We start from the raw sequence: 20,854 nt of genomic DNA on the forward strand, positions 1-20,854 counted from the left end.
ACTTGAGGAAAAACCAAAGATTCAAAGCTTTCTACGAGGTTACTATGGTCCCCACAAGAAACGCTACTCCATGTAAATTATTTTAATTTGGAAACCAGAGCGTTAAGGCATTGGTCCCCACAACTCAAACACAAGTTCTTTATGGTAAAAGCAGACAACTCAACTGTGGCCTTATACGTCAATCTCCAAGGAATGACCAGATCAGGGACCCCTCTGAGATTAACATTTCAACTGTTCACACTAACAAACACGCATAAAAGCAAGACACATCCCAGGAGTGCTTAATGTACTTATCCTGACTCAGAGGCTAAAGTGCCCACCCAGCAGTCCCCTCTTGACCCCTTTTCAGACAAATTTAGTACAGTAGAACACAGATATAACGAACACATATAGCGAACAAACGGATACAAAGAACTGTTAAAAAATCTCCGATTTATCTCCTATGTAATATCATTTAAAATTTACATATATAACGAACTCTCTACAGCAAACTAACGGATACAGCGAACTGATATCTGATCACCGACAAGCCCATCTATCACTAATTAGTGACGTGTATAGCGAACTGAGAAATCTCACTCAGTGTCAAGTGTCACTGACAATTGGCTGTACGCAATCAGCGGCGAATCAATACAATCAGCGGTGACGGATCAACCTTGTTAAATTTGCATTGTGTTAATCTTACCTGTACATGTACACGAAATTGAGAATTATTAATGCTGTTGATGCTGGCATAAAAACCAAGAAAGACATTGCAATGCAATTTGACATTCCAAAATCAACATTAAGTACCATTATGAAGAAGAGAGAATCCATTCTTGAATCCTGCGACTCGACTGACTATGACCCCGCCCGGAAGAGGTTAAGAGCTGCCAATCACCAAGACGTAGAGGACACTCTCTTCAAATGGTTTCAAGGTGTGAGAAGCGAAAAACATTCCGCTTAGTTGTCCGTTACTGCAGACCAAAGCTGACGAACTTGCAGTGAAATTAGGTCATGAAGATTTCATGTGTAGCACTGCAATTACGTGTATTGTGTTTTGTCTTATCCAAGATGGCGGACTTTTCTGAGCGAACTTGCAGTTCATTATATCCGTGTTCTACTGTATGTGAAATGAGAGAGTGACGAGTAACTGGGCTTGGTCACATGCTTCTGGTGCGCATGTGCAGTCCAGGGGTGTGTTCAGGTGAGATATTTTCTCTGTTTTCTTGGAACACAGTCCAGGAAGTTTCCACTACCCTTGGATGTAAGTAGAGATAAGCAATAAGTATGAGACAGGATTAGTATAATTAATATTTTACCCTAAAAAATACATTGTTTCTTTATAGATTTGTTCATCTTCAAATGACCTGAAAGTGAAAACAAATTACACAAGGGTCATCCTAAAGTTGTTTTTGATTATAATCACACAAGAATGTAGTGGGAATAGTGCCATGATGTTGCTTTTAACTTTGATGAGTATCAGTGTTATCAGCTTGACCAGAGTATTCATTGTTTATATGTGACCACGAGGACAATGTGACCTTATGGGTGCCAGGATACAGTTGTGCTGTGATGTCTTAAAAAAACGTCTTCCGTCTACTTACTTCCGTAAGAATGGCTATGTGTGTGGACTGTACAAGAATATCATATTTTTCTCCTGCCAGCTCATGGTGAGGTACGGTAGCCTAGTAGTCTAAGTGGCCTAAGCCGAAGACCCGGGTTAGATTCCCGACATGGGTACAATGTGTGAAGCCCATGATATGGCTGGAATATTGCTAAAAGCGTTGTAAAACCATACTCACTCACTCACTCACTCACTCACTCCTGTCAGTTCATAATGTAATAAGAACATTGTTTCAAAACATTTCAGCATACAGGTGTATGTTCAAATAATCTGACATTATGTCTAAAAACTGCAATTACATAAACAGCTATGAGTCTGAAAATGGGACATGTTAGATGTCAGCTGTCGCTGTAATAAGTATGAATTGAAGCATGCGAGTTGTATATTTGTGTTCCTAAGATACTGTTGTTTTTAAGATATAACGAGAAGTCAGATGATGCAGTTTCACCCATAAGGTCCCTTATCTCATGGTTGGTCCCATATTTGTATGTATACATGATTACATATAACAGATTTATGTTGTAGCTGTATTATCTGTGAAGACCGGGTTGAAGTATTGATTTCAATTTCTTTACATATTTCAATGTGATGTTTAGGTACAGGTGCAAAGATAGAGTTGCTTGACAAGGTCACCTGCACTTGTACAGAAACTTTGCTTTTAGAGACTAAAGAAATTGAAATCTTACTGTAAACCCCTTATAACAGATTTAGCTTCCCTCTCCTATGAGTTATTGAGAGTATTTGATGAATGATCCTTCCAGGTGGCGTTGAGGCGAGGTTGTCTGAAGGCGCCGGTACCAGCGCCGCCGCAGCAGCAGCCGAGCCTGTGGAACAAGGGTGAGTACCTCTGACGACCTACCTTCAGTACATTCTGGGAATTGGGATTGACCTTTAAGTGTCCAGTTGACAAAAATGGGTAGCAACAAATGATTTTGAGTCCATTTGTGTAATCAACTTTGTATTTCACATGATTTTATAGATTAAATTGACATTGTTTTGCATCCCTGTGCATCTGTGAGCGTTCTTTTTCGGAATTGGGATTGACCTCTAAATGTCTAATTGGAAAAATGTACCAACAACTTTGTATTTAGTTTGATTTTATATGTCCTCTGTCTCATAGCATTTATTCACCTGATGAAGGAGTTTGTATATACTCTTAAATGTTGTGTTCCTCATAATAAAGAAGTTGACATCCATAAATTCTCTTCCTTATGTGATTTTATGGATCAAATGAACATTGTTTTGCAGCCCTGTACATCTGTGTGCATTCTGTGGATGTGGTGAGAAAAGTTTACTGGGACAGGGAGAACTTCACCGGTATGAGCCAACACCAGGTTTTAACCCTTTTAAGAGAGTGCTAACGAAAGTAAGAAGAGGGGGTCCAGAATATGATGAGAAGGGACGAGAAAAAAGTCCACGGCACCTGACCTGGAGGCGACGGCGAGGTCCTCCCAAAGAAGGAAGGTTAGTACATCTTTTATCTTGTAGTCAGGACAGTCGATCATAAAACAGGATGCAGTGAGAAATTGTCTAGTCTTTCGAGAAGTCTATGCTGTTATTAAAATAACGAATTAAATCAATTAGTCTTTGTCATCACCCTAATGATTGTAATAGATTTTAGTGGATTGATACTAGACTAGAAGCCCAGTTTTGACTGATATGGTGTTAACTTTTGTCAATGTTTTGCTCTTTCTCTTCATTGCCACATGGGGATTATATGGCACACTGTTCCCAAGTATCATGCATATTGTAACTAAATGTGAATCAGGCAGCTAAGTAGGAATAGTACATGGATAGGTGACAACCAGGAGAGAACTTCAGCTCTCTGGGTCAGATAGCTCCCTGGAAATTTATGCTTGTCATCAGAGGCGACCAAATGGATACAGGTGGTCAAGATCAGTAATATGGTCGATTGCGTGTCATCGTTCCCAAATGGTGTGGATCTTTGTTCACAATGTCAGTCACTGGATTGTCTGGTCCGAATACTTACAGGCTGCCATCATACAGCTGGAATATTGCTGAGTGCGGTGTTAAACAAACAACCTTTCAGCTCTGATTTATTTTATTGTGTCATCATGTCCTTGATTGTTGCTAACTGTGATTGGTTTGTGTCTTATTTGTATATATAACAAGCACAATTGTGAATGAGTGCTGTGCACTTTTAGAACTAGCCCTACTGACGCCATGTGTCTTCACAGAGAGAGGAGCCGCTCTCCGCGGCAGTCGTCACTCGAAGAGGATGGTGTAATAAGTCAGACATGTGATGAGCTTAGTCAGGTGGGACATTCCGAGGATGTGGAAGTTAGCCATGTATTTGAACCATCAGGTGAGGAAAATTGCTTCTCTTTGTTATTGTAATAATGCACCCAAAGTAGACCTTTCAAATTTCTGCCTAATGTTTTCCAGGTTAATCCCATGGAAAAGGGGTAATAGGGTGTTTTGATATTCGACACAAATGTGTTCCGAATTAAATCATGCTCATTGATCTATTGTTTTCACTGACTTTCATAAACAATCTTATGATGATGATGATGATGATGATGATGGTGACGATGATGATGATGACGAGTGCTGGTTGTTTCAGGTCATGTATGGGCTCATCACTGTTGCGCTGCTTGGGCTGAGGGTGTGTCTCAATCGGAAGATCAGCTTCAGTTTGTTGATAGGGCTGTGTTCTCTGGACTGTCTCAGGTGACTGTTTTCTTCCTGTCACTAGACAACCTGTTTCTGTTATAAGATATTAAGTCTTGGTGATAACAAAACTCAACTTGTAGTTTTGAAATGGTTTATGCTTGTGATGTGGTATAAGATTAAGAAGACTGAGCTAAATCTGTTGAAAGGTGGCTAACAAATGAGATAGTTTTCATTGTCTTTTCACACATGTTAATCACTGGTAATAAAATGTTTTGTCTTGTCAACAGAAATGTGCTTACTGTAGGAGATACGGGGCAACCATAAGTTGTCGAAGCCCAAGATGCCCGAAACGATTTCACTTTCCATGTGCGTCTGCTGGGGGATGTTTTCAGGTGAGTCTGCAGTTTGTGGGAGTGATGGAAGATCAGATATGTTTTAAGTGGTTTGATGTGTTAGTTAATTTGATAGTTCTCACAATCAGATTTTCATGAAAAATATTTGATAATGAATCATGATTGTAGTTTAAATGCATGTGTTTGTTTTGTCCAGGAAATGAAAACACGGTCCTTGCTTTGTACGGAACATCTTGACCAAGCAGAAACTTTAGGTAAGTTATGTAGTTATGTGTTTAAAGGTTGTGTACATATTGCGAAAATCATCAAGGCACCCTCAGAACACATGCAGATTGCAGTTTGTACAGAAGGAAAATATTCAGCCAGTGAAGTATGATTATGACAAAACCAGACATATTGAATGAAATCTTCTACCATGTCTACAGTTTTTGAGTTGTATATAACAACCATATGGTCATTGTTGATGTGAATAATGCTGCTGAGATGTACAGTGTAGTCTGTCTATAGGGGACATGTGTGGGTGAAACGTTTAAGTCCGGTTTTGACAGTGGTCCGGATTAGTGAGGTTTTAGCAGGAGTTGTGTCCTTTGCTGTGATGATATGGACACATGATCAAAGACAATACATATGTATCAAATTATACAAGAGTCAGTTCCCTGTATCTGCGATGTTTTCATGATGTTTCCTTTGTCCTACAATTTGTCTGGATTCTTTATTGAAGGAAGTCACTTGTTTACTGGATGATTAATCAACAGTAAATTTGGGAACATGAATCTGTCTGGTATTGTTGTGATCCAGATGACACTGTAACTGTATTAAATGATCTCTGGGAGGTTGTTAAATCAGGGAGTGTATGTTACATGTATAACTTCCTTTTTGCTGTTTCAGGGGGCACAGAGTCATTGTGTGTTCAATGTGGCACAACAGGCAATGTTGCTGAACAACTCTTCTGCACAACCTGTGGTCACCATTACCATGGCAACTGTCTTTGTCCACCAGTGGAAGTGAAGCCGACAGTCCGGGCCGGCTGGCAGTGCCCCAACTGTAAGATATGCCAGACCTGCAGGTAAAGCCACCATAGAGACTATCACAGTGTAGAGCATGCATGTCTGGGTGTCATTACTGTGGGACACTCCGTTAGAATAGATACTTGGCGGCCTGTGCTTGTCGTAAGAGATCCCAAATGGATCAGCTGGTCAGGCTGGTTGACTTCCTTGATCATTTGTCATTGTACACTGACAGTGTGATTGTTGCTCACAATTCAATCCATGTATTGCCTGACAAAGACTTGATTATTTCCTGGCTGCCATCATACAGCTGGAATAGTGCAGATTGTTCATTATTATTGATACCTTTATTATTTGTCTATTGCTGTGTACCAGTGTCCCTTTATTCCTTGCAATATGTTGTCACTTATAAGCAGGGGGAATAACCCACTTATGGCTCTCCTTACAGACCCATGCCAGAATACATTTCCCACTACCCCATGCTTTTTAGAAATTACTAAACTTAGAATTTCTCTGAGCAATGTGTGACTGGATTGTCTGTGTGTTATGATCCTCCAATGGCATGAAGCATTGTTCACATCGCGTGAGAGCAGTCGGATAGCCTAGTGGTTAAAGCGTTCGCTCGTCACGCCGAAGACCCGGGTTCGATATTCGACATGGGTACAATGTGTGAAGCCCATTTCTGGTGTCCCCTGCCCTGATATTGCTGGAATATTGCTACAAGCGGTGTAAAACCATACTCACTCACTCATATCGCGTGGAACAATGCTCATGATGTCAATGACTGGATTGTCTGGTCCAGACTTGATTATTTACAGGTTGCAGGCATACAGCTGAAATATTGCCGAGTGCAGCCTTAAACAATAAACAAACCAACAAATCATACTTTATTTATTGTAAGCCACTGGAATATATGGGTCTGCACCCACACAGCATTCACTCACAGCATGTACCTAATTGAAAATGTGACTCTTAAGCATGTTGATATATTGCACATACTTGTGTTTTCAGACATCCAGGAGATGACTGCAAGATGCTGGTGTGTGATCTCTGTGATAAAGGCTACCACACATTCTGTCTCAAACCTGCCATGACCACCATTCCAAAAAATGGTTGGAAGTGCAAGGTAGGTTTAAAACTAGTGTGCGAGAAAAACTGTGCATCTGGTGAAATCCAGTGTTGTAAGTGTCATGTGGGTTGGATGTAGTGTCTCTTAATTTGCTCCTGATGATATGTCACATGGAAAAAGACACAGTTTTTTTATATGTCTTATGCATAGTGTATTGTTGTAAACTGGGTTTAGTGCAGCTTTTAACAGTATTCCAGTTATATCACGACATGTAAGCTTAATGTGGGAGGAAAGCCTGAAGTGATGCAGGTCTCAGACGTTTACCACTTTGGTGAAACCCATGAGCACAGGTGTGGTGCTGATACCCCAGGAAACATACTCAGGGTGAACCGGAATTTGAACCAACAATCATAGGCTTCTGATGTTCGGAAGGGACGCAACTCTTCCACAGCGAATTACGGTGCCTTAGACAACTGGGCCGTCCATGCCCTTCGTATTTGGATCAAGTATTTGTGAATCCTGTCACTCAGTTTATCTTGTTGTTTGTTCCTGATGTCACATTTGTAATGATTTATCTATTATTCCAGAACTGTCGAATATGTACAGATTGTGGAGCAAGAACCCCCGGAAATGGTCCGAGCTCGCGGTGGCATCTCAACTACTCAGTGTGCGACAGTTGCTACCAGCAGAGGAACAAGGGCCTATGCTGTCCTCTCTGTGGCAAGGCCTATCGGCATTTTGATAATAAACAAATGGTGCAGTGCAATTCATGTAAAAAGTAAGTGAATGTGGAAATATAATGTCTTTGTGTGTTACTTTCTCACCATATTATAACATGTGCCGTATCACATGGTCTATTTGTTGGAATTGGAGTCCAGATATTTACCTTTTAAAACCTTGACATATTAGCTAACTGAAAAAACTTCAGTGCTACAAATTAAGGGTTGTCCTTGGGTCCTTTTGAATTTGAATCTATGGATGGCTTAAATTGTTTGTTTACCAGTAATGTAATTGATTAACCCTTGATGTTCATGCTTATATTGGAGTGCTTGACTCTGCTGAACTTATTTATCGATTGACTAAAATACAAGCTTTTGCCCATTGTTAATGTTGTTACCAAGGCTTTCTTAGGCTTGACATCATCTATCTGTGGGGACTTCAGTGTTTTGTGCCCATGCTTGAATTACGTTTTACAGCAATGTGTCTTTAATATATATGACACTGAGTCAGATCGGCCTGTTTCAACTTTGATAGATATATTGGACTAAGGTGGAACCTGGTTTTGTTTGATGCAACCTAGTGTTCATGTCAACACGCACCTGGTGCATGTTAAATATTAAGTTCCTTAGTTCGAGCCTTGGTTATGAATAGTCTGACTAAAATAATGTCCTGCTTCAAATATCATCCATCACAAAAAGTTCTCATTGCTAAAGTATTAATAGGAAATGTCAGTAAGTAATTCTGTTGTTCTTGCATATAACAACCTGTTGTATTCGTTTACCACGTATTCTTTCTACCTGTTCTAACACGATACTTGGTGTTCCAGATACGTCCATAGCGACTGTGATCCATCAATAGACAATGCTCTGTTGGCCAAGTTAAAGGACACGGGGCAGACAGATTACATCTGTACAGTATGCAGAGCTCAAGATGATGTAAGTGTCCTTTCTCTCACACTTTAATGAAAGTTCAGCATAAGGTGGAAGGTATTATCTGTATGGATGTGTTGTTCATGGTACAAACAGCTATGCCCTTTGCTGTGCAGTTATGACCCTTTGTTGCCATGAGCAGCTGTTTTTGTGGCCACATCTCATATTCCCCACAGATGTTATCCTTGGTCTGCTTGCACCATGCTTGTGCTTTTGTGTTTCACCAAAGTGGTGTATATCTACAACCTGCCTCATATTGGGTTTTCCACAACAAAATTATGCTGACAGTGTGATTTATGGCTGAAACACTGTTGATGTGACACTTGCTGGACTTCCAACTCACTACTGACGTGTGTTTAAGCTTAAGGCTGTGAGATCCATAAACGTGTCTTCCCGTGAGGATAAAGTTGTTTCCTGCAGAGTTCTCCATTAACGTTTGTGTCTTGAAGTTTCAATTTGTGGGGGATCGAATAATGCCAACCATGACATACAGCTTTGCCAAATTGTTATTGTGTTAAACCGTTTCCTGTTCTTTTTGTAATTACTCATGCATGTTCCTGATAAAGATTTACAACATTTGTTTATTTCAGACTGATATTGACTCCTTTCCCCTCCAACCGCCATTACCAACTGAAGAGTCTCTCGAGGGCTTCCCTTCCAGAGGTAATTATTAAAACAGCATTCAGTGCAAAAAGCACCAATGACGTAGCTGTGTATCCTGCAACGATGTTGCTGGTTATTCAGCTAACTGCAGCATGTAACAACGTCCTCTCTCTCAGTAACCTCTGTGGTCTAGTGGATAGAGTGTCTGCCCAGGGAGCAGAAAGTTCGTGGTTCTTTCCCTGGCTGCATCATACCAAAATTTGTCGAAAGATGGTACTTGTTGTTTGTTTGCCTGTCTGGCATTAAGCTTTGAGGACTGGTAGGCTTTGAGTCAGTACATAATGTCTGAGTGGGGTATCCATGTTAAACTGTGGTATGTTCTCTCAGTGGGCTAGCACTATAAATCTGACGTTAGTCTGGACTAGTACAGGCAGACAGACAGACGAGTGCTAATCTCTTGAACACCCCATTTCACCTCTCCTCAGCACACTTGACATGTGTGGTGTTGATCCATGTGCCTTCTGTTGTAGACACTGATTATGGCGTGAAGGATGACCCCTACATTAACGAAGCATCCCTGACTGCAGCTAGCTCACAAGAATCTCTGTATTATGAAGACTCAAGCTCCAGCATGGATGTGGATATGGGAATTCCGGACAAGGTAGCCTCTCAATTATGCATGTCATGAAGGACTTATATTCACTGCATTCCTTTATCAGAAGATATGCAGAACGTAGAACATTGTCTCCTCAAACTTGATTGTCTTTACTGTCATCTTGTTACAAAGTAGCAATCATGCATTCAAAAGATTCTTGTGCACTAGTTTATGTTTTGACACATGGTCAACATTAGGGTCTGTCTTGCACTGATGTTGCTGCAAGAGAAACATCTAACCATCCTCACTGACTGATCTGTATTGACATTGAAGATCGTACATCACACAAGATTTCGTTTCTTTGTTGAACTGGACACTTTCGTGGTTATATCACACCTAACTTAGGCCTGCTGTCTGATACTCTATCAACTCTTGCTTGCATATGTTTCTCATGTAGATGTTATGTTTCCAGCAAATGCCTCCATTGACAACGTCTTCAGGCCTAGCATCTTACATGGCAGCTAAAGCTGAGATGCTGGAGAGTCATCGGGGCAAACTTCCAGTGGGCAGGAAGAAAATAGGAGCTGGAAGACCCAGGGTGAGTCTAGACACTCCTAACTTGCTATTGCCTACGCATGGTCTCACAATCTTACTTGTGTACTTACTTCATTGGGTTGGTTGGAGGCACTAGTACACAGTCACTTACCTAAACTACTGTTTCCCTGTTACTTGGAAGTGTATATATAGTATTGCGAAGTTAATGCTCTCATTCAGATATTGAGGCCAATTGATAAATTTTCAATTGTTGGAGGAATATCAGGTATTTGTTTGTGACATAATGTGATCATTTCTGTGGCCAATGATCGGTACTTTCTGTGGTTGAATTCTTTTGAGTATGTTTCATTGTTTATCTTGTCTGTCACCAGACTCGTCCTCTAGTTCCGGAGAAAAGTAGACGGCGACCCCTAGGTATTGGAGAGAAGAGACGAGGACCGAAAGTCAAAGTAAAACCTGGACAGCTAGGAACACTTGGGCCGGTGAGTCCTGGAGGCATGGTGTTTGTGTGTCCAATACTGTCCATCTTGGTGTTTGTGTGGCCTTGATGTTTGAGTGTCCATCTTGGTGTTTGTGTGTCCATCTTGGTGTTTGTGTGTGTCCATCTTGAGGCTTGTATGTCCATCTTGGTGTTTGTGTGTGTCCATCTTGAGGCTTGTATGTCCATCTTGGTGTTTTTGTGTGTCCATCTTAAGGCTTGTATGTCCATCTTGGTGTTTTTGTATGTCCATCTTGGTGTTTTTGTATGTCTGTATGCCCATCTTGATGTTTGTGTGTCCATCTTGATGTTTGTGTGTCCATCTTGGTGTTTGTGTGTCCATCGGTGTTTGAGTGTCCATCTTGATGTTTGTGTGCCCATCTTGGTGTTCGTGTGGCCATCTTGGTGTTTGTCTACATCTTGGTGTTAGTGTCCATCTTGATGTTTGTGTGTCCATCTTGGTGTTAGTATGTCCACCTTAGTGTTTGTATGCCCATCTTAATGTTTGTGTGTCCATCTTGATGTTTGTGTGTCCATCTTGATGTTCGTGTGGCCATCTTGGTGTTTGTCTACATCTTGGTGTTAGTGTCCATCTTGATGGTTGTGTGTCCATCTTGGTGTTAGTATGTCCACCTTAGTGTTTGTATGCCCATCTTAATGTTTGTGTGTCCATCTTGATGTTTGTGTGTCCATCTTGATGTTTGTGTGTCCATCTTGATGTTTGTGTGCCCATCTTGATGTGTGAATGCCCATCTGAGATGTTAGTATGCTCATCATGATGTTTGTGTGTACAGTCAGCATGAACCCTCTCTGTACTGTGACCTGATGTGTATCATTATATTTGTATGACAGGTTGCAAGCCGTGTTGAAACGGATTCCTCGAAGGACGATAGTGGTGACGACCACCCAGCTACGATTGTCCTGACCTCCTCCAAAGATAACTTTGTGCTAGACCAGGTGAGTGATGGTTGTGTGGGTCACTAAGTGCTGTATTTCAGATATACATCCCAGTAACGTAACTAAATATGAAGTAGTTCATCTTCTACCCATGGGTGAGATGACAGCATTCTGTGACAAATACATTTGAAGTAATTTGAACTTACCTTCTTCAGGATATATGTAAAAGCTGCGGCTCCTTTGGAAAAGGGGACGAAGGAAGACTTATTGTATGTACACAGTGCGGACAGTGCTATCATCCTTATTGTGCTAATGTAAAGGTAAGAGAAGAATGTATGCATATACATATTAACATGCTCAATATATACCCATCCCGTGATGATTCCGGGTTAGAATTGGTCTTAAGCAACCCATGCTTGTTGAAAGAGGCAACTAACGGGATTGGGTGGTCAGACTCGGTGACTTGGTTGATTCAGGTCATCGTATCCCAATTACTTATATCGATGCTCATGATGTCAAGGTCTGGATTGTCTAGACCAGACTTGATTAGTTACAGACCTGCTGTCATTTGGCTGGAATATTGCTGAGTGCAGCGTAAAGCTTTATATAATCTCACTGCCAAAAGAAACGCAAATACTGTACATCTTGGTTAATATATGAAGACTAACTCATATTCAACAGGTATCAGATTGGTTTGATCCACAAACTAACATACTGGTACGTTGTTGAACCGATGCTTATGAACACATCACATGTGACGTCATTGATCCATAACCCCATTTGGCTCATACAGGATTAGCATGTAAAGTTTGGAAATCATGTGCAGCATTTCCTGTTAAGAATAGACACTGATTGTTATTGTCATTAATGGCACACATGGGAAGCATCTCTACTTAACATACATACTTCTCTTATATGTTTCTGTGGTTCGCCTTTATTTTGGCAGTGAGTATATACCCAAGACTAGGAACTTTACAGCAAACTGTGATATATAACTACTCAAAAGAAGTTAAAGAACTCCCATTTATTTCATAAGTTAATACTTAGGTTAATCAGTCATGGCTGGTGGGTATTGCAACACAGCCTTCCAAATGTGGGGGGTGGGGCGCTGGGATAGTCCGTGGTTAAAGCGTTTGCTCGTCACGCTGAAGACCCGGTTTCGATCTGGACATGGGTACAATGTGTAAAGCCCATTTCTGGTGTCCCCTGCCGTTATATTGCTTGAATATTTCTAAAAGAGGCAATAAACCATACTCACTCACTCCAAATGTGGGTGTTTAGCTTGTATTGAGTAGTGTAGCTTGAATATGTGGACTGTGGTGTAAATTCAAAAGAGATGGGTCGGTAATGTGGTTCCAGTGCCTGTGTTCAGGATGGTACCATGGTGTGTTCCTACATGATAAGTGTATATATGCCTGTCACTAACAGTTTCCTGTCGATGTAGGTGACCAAAGTAGTTCTACAGAAAGGCTGGCGCTGCCTTGATTGTACAGTGTGTGAGGGATGTGGCAGTCCCAAGGATGAGGGGAGGCTGCTCTTGTGTGACGAATGTGATATCAGCTACCACACCTACTGTCTGGACCCGCCCCTGGAAACGGTGCCCAAGGGGACATGGAAGTGTAAATGGTAAGGACACTTGTCACTGATAGTCGATAGTTGTTCACTTGTGTTTCAGCCTCATTCAAATACGTCAAAACAAAATGATTCTCAACCACATAATGACTTGTCACTCTGTAGCAATTGATTAAAGTCTGTGTTTAAAGGCTGAAGAAGTTATATCCTTGGTTCTAAACATGCAAAAGGATTGTTCAAATTACAGTTTTACCTCTTTTAAGATGAATCATTTTATTTCCTGCTTTCAAGCAAAGAATGGAATTTATGATCCCTGAGTATTGCGCTGTTTCTCTCTATGTAAGACAAATGCTATGCCCATCACGCCGAAGACCCGGGTTCGATTCCCGACATGGGTACAATGTGTGAAGCCCATTTCTGGTGTCCCCTCGCTATGATATTCCTGGAATATTGCTAAAAGCAGCGTAGAACCATAATCACTCACTCACTCACAAATGCTATTCGCTTGCACAAAATGTCATTTGAAGTGAACCAGAAGTGCTTTTCTTCTAGCCCTGAAGGTGTTTTATCTTACAGTTGTCTCACGCTATTGTTATTACTTACTGCTTTGGACCTTTGAGGGTGTGAGGTTAATAATTAAGGCACATTTCTTATAGTGACAATGAATCAGCGATAGAAGTTTGCACCAGTCCTATAGTCCTTGACAAACTGCCCAATAGTAAAAGTATCATAGTGACTAGTAGAATTTGCTATTTTTAAGGGCTTTGTTTTCATTACAAGGACTAGTGAACTAAAGATGTTATTTTCTATCGCTGTGAACACTGTCCTCTTCCCTTGAGGTTGGACGTTGTTGTAGCCTGTCACTAGAGTTTGATACTGTATAATGTCTGATGGAGCCGAACTGTGAATCTGTTCTTTACGCTTCTGGTTTTCCCAATACAGGTGTGTGCGGTGTGTGAACTGCGGAATTACGTCGCCCGGATTTGCCTGCAGTTGGCAGAACAATTATACTCAATGTGGCCCATGTGCTAGCAAGCTGGTGTGTCCAGCCTGTAAAATCCGCTACCGTGAAGAGGAGCTGATTATACAGTGTGTGCAGTGTGACAGGTCTGTGCTCATGTCTAATAGAGCTGTTGTAACACACTCAGGGTTGTCATGGTACATTGATGGGGACTTTTAGACTCATGTATGTTAGTCTCATAAGTAGCAACATAATATTGGAATCTTCCTATTGCAAATGAAGAACTTTCTGATAATGAGATTATATTTCCATGTTTCTCAGCACCATAACCATCTCTTGGGTTTGACCAAGTTGGCAGGCACCTATGACCTGCATCAATTTACACATTAATCTGACATGCTGTGATATGACTTACCTACTGTTCAAAGCAGTGTTAATCCCAACTCACTCAGTGATGTGGTACAAGACACTAAATATGCTTTGAGTGGAAATGAATGCCGTGAAATAGAAGTTATTTGCAGGTGTGTGATGTGCATGTCTGTGTGTTGTAGGTGGCTCCACTCGTCGTGTGATGGACTCAAGTGTGAGGAGGACGCGGAGAAGGCTGCAGACTATGGATATCATTGTCTCTTCTGTCGGCCTAAGACTGATCATCCTGGACCATGTAAGTCTCCAGTTACTGATCCATGTTAATGGTCATTGTCAACGACATTAACGTCATTTTAGAGTTGTTTTGCCTTTCCAAAATACATTGACAAACTGTTGACAATTAGTACATTGACTTACTATTGACACATGTACACTGCCTTACTATTGACACATGTTGTACACTGACTTACTATTGACACATGCACGCTGACTTACTATTGACACATGTACACTGACTTACTATTGACACATGCACGCTGACTTACTATTGACATATGTTGTAAATTGACTTACTAGTGACACATGCACGCTGACTTACTATTGACACATGTTGTACATTGACTTACTATTGACACATGTTGTACATTGACTTACTATTGACACATTCTCGCTGACATACTATTGACACACGTTGTACACTGACTTACTATTGACACATGATGTACATTGACTTACTATTGACACATTCTCGCTGACATACTATTGACACATGTACACGGACTTACTATTGACACATGCACGCTGACTTACTATTGACACATGTTGTACATTGACTTACTATTGACACATGTACATTGACTTACTATTGACACGTGTACACTGACTTACTATTGACACATGTACACTAACTTACTATTGACACATGCACACTGACTTACTATTGACACATGTACACTAACTTACTATTGACACATGTACACTGACTTACTATTGACACATGTACACTAACTTACTATTAACATATGCACACTGACTTACTATTGACATATGCACACTGACTAACTGTTGACACATGCACACTGACTTACTATTGACACATGTACACTGACTTACTATTGACACATGCACACTGACTTACTATTGACACATTCTCGCTGATTTACTATTGACACATGTACACTGACTTACTATTGACACATGCACGCTGACTTACTATTGACACATGTACACTGACTTACTATTGACACATGCACCCTGACTTGCTAATGACACATGTACACTGACTTACTATTGACACATGTACACTGACCTACTATTGACACATGTTGCACGCTGACTTACTATTGACACATGCTCGCTGACTTACTATTGACACATGTACACTAACTTACTATTGACACATGTACACTGACTTACTATTGACACATGTTGCACGCTGACTTACTATTGACACATGTACATGACTTACTATTGACACATGTACATGACTTACTATTGACATATGAACCCGGACTTACTACTGACACATGTTGATGTTTGTCCCTCTCTTACAGTACCACCTGCCCCGCCCCCTCCCCCACCTCCGGAAGAGAAGGAAGTGAAACCCCCAACACCACCACCTCCACCATTGCCCAAAGAACCAGGTATTACATCATATCAAATTGCCATGTGTATTATGTTTTGGATAATATGTAGAGAAAATTAAAGATTAAGTGCTATACATTTCGTAACATGTTTACAGTTTATGGTGTACAAAGCACAGTGTTCAAACTAATGGCGTACATGACACAATAGGAGCTCCAACTATTGTGGCTTTCCTGCTTTAGAACGCAAGTGTCTTGTCTACTGTGGGGACTCCAGAATAGCCCACTAAGAGCTGATTTATGAGTTGGAGGTGCTACTATATCTGACCTGGTGTGACAGTACATCATCAGTTTACTCCCATGATTTGGAGCATCCAGTCTTGATCATTTACAAGCATCTATCATACGCCTGGAACATTGCTCCAAGCGATGTGAAAGAACAGTGTACTTTGTGTCTTGAATGCTTGTCTCATGAAACCAGGACTGCCTATGTTTCCAGAAGTCCCCAAGCAGTTCCTGATGGACGGGGTGTACCTCTCGGCCACCGGCATCCAGCAGATCCAGAGCCTCACTGTGTCTATGCCCAAGAAAGCCCGGAAGCCCCGGATGGGGAAGAAATCGGATAAGCCCCTAGACCCCCACAGCAAACACCCCAACATTGCCATTCTGCTGGGGTCGATGTCCTCAGTAGAAGGGGAGGAGAATCCAGAAAAAGGTGATGATCGTTGTAATTATGTGAACATTTACACCATTGTTTCAACCTTGATTGGTTGGTTGGTTTGTTGTTTTACGCCGCACTCAGCAATATTCCAGCTATATAACGGCGGTCCTAAAATAAGACCAGACAATCCAGTGATTGATATCATGAGCATTGATCCACGCGATTGGGATCGATGACATGCTTCAAGCAAGTCAGCGAGCCTGACCACCAGATCCCATTAGTCGCCTCTTACGACAAGCATAGTGTCCTTTTACGGCAAGAAAGAGTTGCTGAAGACCTATTCTACCCCGGATCTTCACGGGTCTTCAACCTTGAACTGAAACATCCTTCATAGTTGTCAAGTATGAACTGATTTGATGAAGGCCTCCAGTCTTGTCTGGTAACATGTAGTTATCTTTGGTGTCTGGTTCTGAAAGTTTAATAAAGATTGTTTTGCTGGAATCTGTTCATATCAAGAAGTAATATCTGTTTTCCAAGCATAAATGATGTTGCTGTTACTAATCAGTCACTCAGTAACACGACAATGTCTTCCTAGATACTGAAGAGCAGCTGAAGACACCAGAACCAATGGAAGGCCTGGAACCACCCTTGTCTGTGGCGCCCCCTGGTGGGGAGGGTGCGGAGACGGAAGAGCAGGGCAAGAAGCGACGGCAGAGAAAACAAACAGGATTAGGTAATGGCTTCATTGTGTACTACCTGTCTAACGTGCCGCCAGACTCACGCACATTCACAGTCCTAGTATATGCATGTTGTCAACACGTTTTGTTTACAGTCACACAGAGATAATGTCTTTGGAGGAAACTTTGGTGTCAGATATGGGCTACAAACTGGAACAGTGCCCCTGTAAGAACTCTCCGCTTGACACTCATGAGTGAGATGCTGGCAAAGTGTTCTATGTTAACTTCAGATTAATGAGGGGGGCACAGGTTGCCCGGGCGGCCCAGTCGTCTAAGGCGCCTAGTGGGTTCGAATCCCGGTTCGCCCTGATTATGTTTCTAGGTATGTCAGCACCATACCCGTGCTCGTGGGTTTCACCGAAGTGGTAAACGTCTGAGACCTGCATCACTTCGGGCTTTCCTCCCACATTAAGCTGACACGCCGTGATATAACTGGAATACTGTTAAAAGCGGCGTTAAACCCAACTCACTAACTCACTCAGATTAATGAGAACATGTATGGCCAATTGACCCAATATCATGGGAAATGGCCCAGGTTCCAGATGAGGGGGCCAGCTGATAGTTCTGGGAGATGGAGAGTCATTTGTTTTGTTCCATAACCTGGGCAATCTGAAAATGTGTGATTGTTGGTTACTTTGAAATACTGGGTGAATTGAAATGGCTTGAGACATTAATAATTTGGTCGCTTTCATAGGTGTTGGAGGATTTATTGCACGACAGCGTACACGGACGTGGAAGAGACAGACGTCGGCATCAGACATCACACCAGAAGAAGGAACCAGTACACAGAAGGAAGGTAAGGGTCTGACCATCTAGGCTGTTATTGAACATGCACTTCAGTGCTGAAAGACGGCTCTTTGTTTTGGGTGGCAAAGTTTTCAGTTTGTTAGTTGCCTTCCAGCACACATTAAAGAACTGTTAAGGTCCCTCTCAGCCAATACTTTTGTACTCTGAAAATATTGGAAACAACCTGTATTGATAAGCACTCAGGAGTCCTCCTGTAGTTTCATCAATGAGTATCTGCCTAGATCAGTTCTGTGATTATTTTTTTATTTTCCCTGGGTGTTGAGGCGAAACTGTCTCAAAGCCGCTAAGTAACATTCCCTTTACAGATATGTAACTGCATATTTGTTGCAACTTCAGATGTTAAAACTGGGTCACAAGTGAAATAAAAGATGCAACATGCTACCTGAAACATATTTTCACCTTTAACAAAATGCATGTATTACTTAGGGGCGGAGGCGCCTGCACTAGGCCCTGATGGAACACCGGTTGCTCCCCAGGAGAGAGTGAGGCGGAGACGCAGGCCTCGGGCCAAGAGCCAACTGGAGGAGAACTTCCCCGCATACCTACAGGAAGCATTCTTCGGAAAGCCACTGCTGGATACAGCCAAGGAGTCCAAGGAGACCCTTCAGGGAGAGTCAGATGCAGAGAAGGAGAAGTCTGGTCCTGCATCACCCACAGCCGACGCCAAGGATGGAAGTGATTTCAGCAAGGCTCTGAAAGATGAACTGGGCAGCGAGGCTCTTGTGTCGGGAACAGATGACCACAATGAAGATATCCCTAACTTGTGTAAGTGTACCGTTTTGTCATTTGTCCTGGAGGGTGGGAGCAAACTATGTCCCGTACTTGATGTCAGAGCAGACTAACATGGGGATCTAATGGTTGCTGTTTGACTTGGAGGACTGAGTGGCATTGTACCACAAGCAGTGTCCATCGTTGCTCCTGCTAACAGCTACTAGGTTGTTTATTTGTTGTTCAACGCTGCCTTCTGCAGTATTCCAGCTATATGACAGTGGTCTGGAAATAATCCTGTTTGGACCAGACATTCCAGTGATTGACGTCATGAGAATTGATCTATGCAATTGGGATATGATAACATGCATCAACCAAGTCAGTGAGTCTGATCGTCTCTTTCGACAAAAGTGGGTTGCTGAAGACCAATTTGAACCATGGGGCCATCAGCTACAAGTCCAGACTTGACTATTTAACTGTAATGTAACTGTAATGGCATCCACTCTCTCTGCATCTGGTGATCTACGAGTATAGAGGTGTCCCCCCATCATTACATTGTATTGTTTCATGATTGATTTTTCAGTTGCAGATGACGGGGACCTGAAGGATATATTACCTCATGATCTGAGTGATCTGCCGCACGATGAGGAGATCTTTAACATGCTGGGACCAGAAGATGGTAGGTACTCAAGCTGTGACAAACAGTCTCAGACCTGACCTTGGTTCACAGGGTAGACAGCGATGCTCAAATCAAACAAGCCTGCAGCTCAATCCTGACTTGTGGCTTATGTACTAGATTTGTGAGAAAACAACTATTGCCTCTAAATATTCACGCATCTCAGACTAACGCGTTAGTGTCACTTTCTATCCTTCAGTTTGTATGAATAGTGATGGGTACTGACCTGACTTACGTATTGCAGTTTATTGTAGTGATGATTCAGGAATGCACCCCAAATAGTGCATGCGTCCTTTCATCTGTAATTTGACTTTCTGATCATGTTTTTCTTTTATGTCATAAAATGGACCCATACATTGAACTGACCCTGCTCAATATATTTCGGTAGTCCACCATTTGGTTGGATGTTGCTGTGGTCACAACGCATGTACTTTTCTCCCAAATTAAGTTGATACATTGTATTATACTTGGAGTACTGTTAAAAGCAGCATTCAACTCACTCATTAACTAGTAATGCATTAATTTCAACCCTTTTGTGACAGGTTTACCAATAGAAACTGAGTCTATGGACTCAACAAGTGAGAAGGCTGAAGGATCTCGAAAAGAATTGCCCGAAAACTTTGACAATATGTTGAACACCGATGACAAGAATCTAGATGTGGACAGCATGTTCTCTGATGGTGAGTTACATGAATTGTTGAGAGTTTATAACAAAAGGCAGATTGGTTCCAGTTATTGAGATTTTCCTTGTCTTAATGATGTTGGTAAACATTATGTCATATGCCATGATAATGTTATAAATGGGCTCTGTGAATATTTCAGATGTGGTTCCCAGTCTGGCACAAATAGACACCAAGATAATGGAAGACATTTTCAAGGGTGTGTTACAGGGTTCTGACACGTCGACAGATCAACCCTCAACATCAAGTAAGATACTATATTCTCTGTTGTGTTGCACCCATTGCCTAATGAGGCCTAGCCATTGTAAATAGTCAAGGAGAAGGCCTCGTAAATGTGTCACATGTGCCTAATACATTTGATTATATGTTAAAATAAAAACAATTGGAAATGGTTACTGCTGATCTAGATAAGATGCTTATCTGGTTAATGGTTGATCTAGGTCATGAACACAAGTTGGCAGTACAGCAAATAAGTAAATCAGACTTGTTGGTACTGCATGTTTGGTTCCATTCTATCGCGTTCATAATCTCCTGAAACAACTGCAGTGTGATCCCTGATCCATAAATGTCATCTCTGCCAGTGAATGTTGACTTTGTTTACAATGAAGAATTTTCCCCCAGCTAAGACATCTTGTCATATTTACCCACTTCCTT

At 41.6% G+C, this 20,854-nt stretch overlaps 1 protein-coding gene across 1 annotated transcript in view; it reads left to right on the forward strand.

Moving 5' to 3' along the window:
* The window catches only part of LOC139465552 (histone-lysine N-methyltransferase 2C-like), an 84,823-nt gene that overhangs the window by 11,229 nt on the left and 52,740 nt on the right, over window positions 1–20,854 (forward strand). The window contains exons 6-32 of the mRNA XM_071247269.1: window positions 2,368–2,443; window positions 2,855–3,070; window positions 3,805–3,932; window positions 4,191–4,297; window positions 4,528–4,632; window positions 4,790–4,847; window positions 5,482–5,659; window positions 6,612–6,726; window positions 7,257–7,447; window positions 8,216–8,324; window positions 8,909–8,981; window positions 9,452–9,582; window positions 9,989–10,114; window positions 10,443–10,553; window positions 11,402–11,506; window positions 11,662–11,766; window positions 12,891–13,072; window positions 13,961–14,125; window positions 14,531–14,643; window positions 15,902–15,991; window positions 16,431–16,646; window positions 17,188–17,325; window positions 18,024–18,125; window positions 18,563–18,901; window positions 19,428–19,523; window positions 20,063–20,200; window positions 20,343–20,447. Of these exons, the coding sequence (XP_071103370.1) occupies window positions 2,368–2,443; window positions 2,855–3,070; window positions 3,805–3,932; window positions 4,191–4,297; window positions 4,528–4,632; window positions 4,790–4,847; window positions 5,482–5,659; window positions 6,612–6,726; window positions 7,257–7,447; window positions 8,216–8,324; window positions 8,909–8,981; window positions 9,452–9,582; window positions 9,989–10,114; window positions 10,443–10,553; window positions 11,402–11,506; window positions 11,662–11,766; window positions 12,891–13,072; window positions 13,961–14,125; window positions 14,531–14,643; window positions 15,902–15,991; window positions 16,431–16,646; window positions 17,188–17,325; window positions 18,024–18,125; window positions 18,563–18,901; window positions 19,428–19,523; window positions 20,063–20,200; window positions 20,343–20,447 (3,618 nt within the window). The remainder of the gene's footprint in view (window positions 1–2,367; window positions 2,444–2,854; window positions 3,071–3,804; window positions 3,933–4,190; window positions 4,298–4,527; window positions 4,633–4,789; window positions 4,848–5,481; window positions 5,660–6,611; window positions 6,727–7,256; window positions 7,448–8,215; window positions 8,325–8,908; window positions 8,982–9,451; window positions 9,583–9,988; window positions 10,115–10,442; window positions 10,554–11,401; window positions 11,507–11,661; window positions 11,767–12,890; window positions 13,073–13,960; window positions 14,126–14,530; window positions 14,644–15,901; window positions 15,992–16,430; window positions 16,647–17,187; window positions 17,326–18,023; window positions 18,126–18,562; window positions 18,902–19,427; window positions 19,524–20,062; window positions 20,201–20,342; window positions 20,448–20,854) is intronic.

The sequence above is a fragment of the Haliotis cracherodii genome, unplaced genomic scaffold (assembly GCF_022045235.1).
Source record: "Haliotis cracherodii isolate W230 unplaced genomic scaffold, xgHalCrac1.p SCAF_18, whole genome shotgun sequence".
NCBI classification, from domain to species: Eukaryota; Metazoa; Mollusca; class Gastropoda; order Lepetellida; family Haliotidae; genus Haliotis; species Haliotis cracherodii.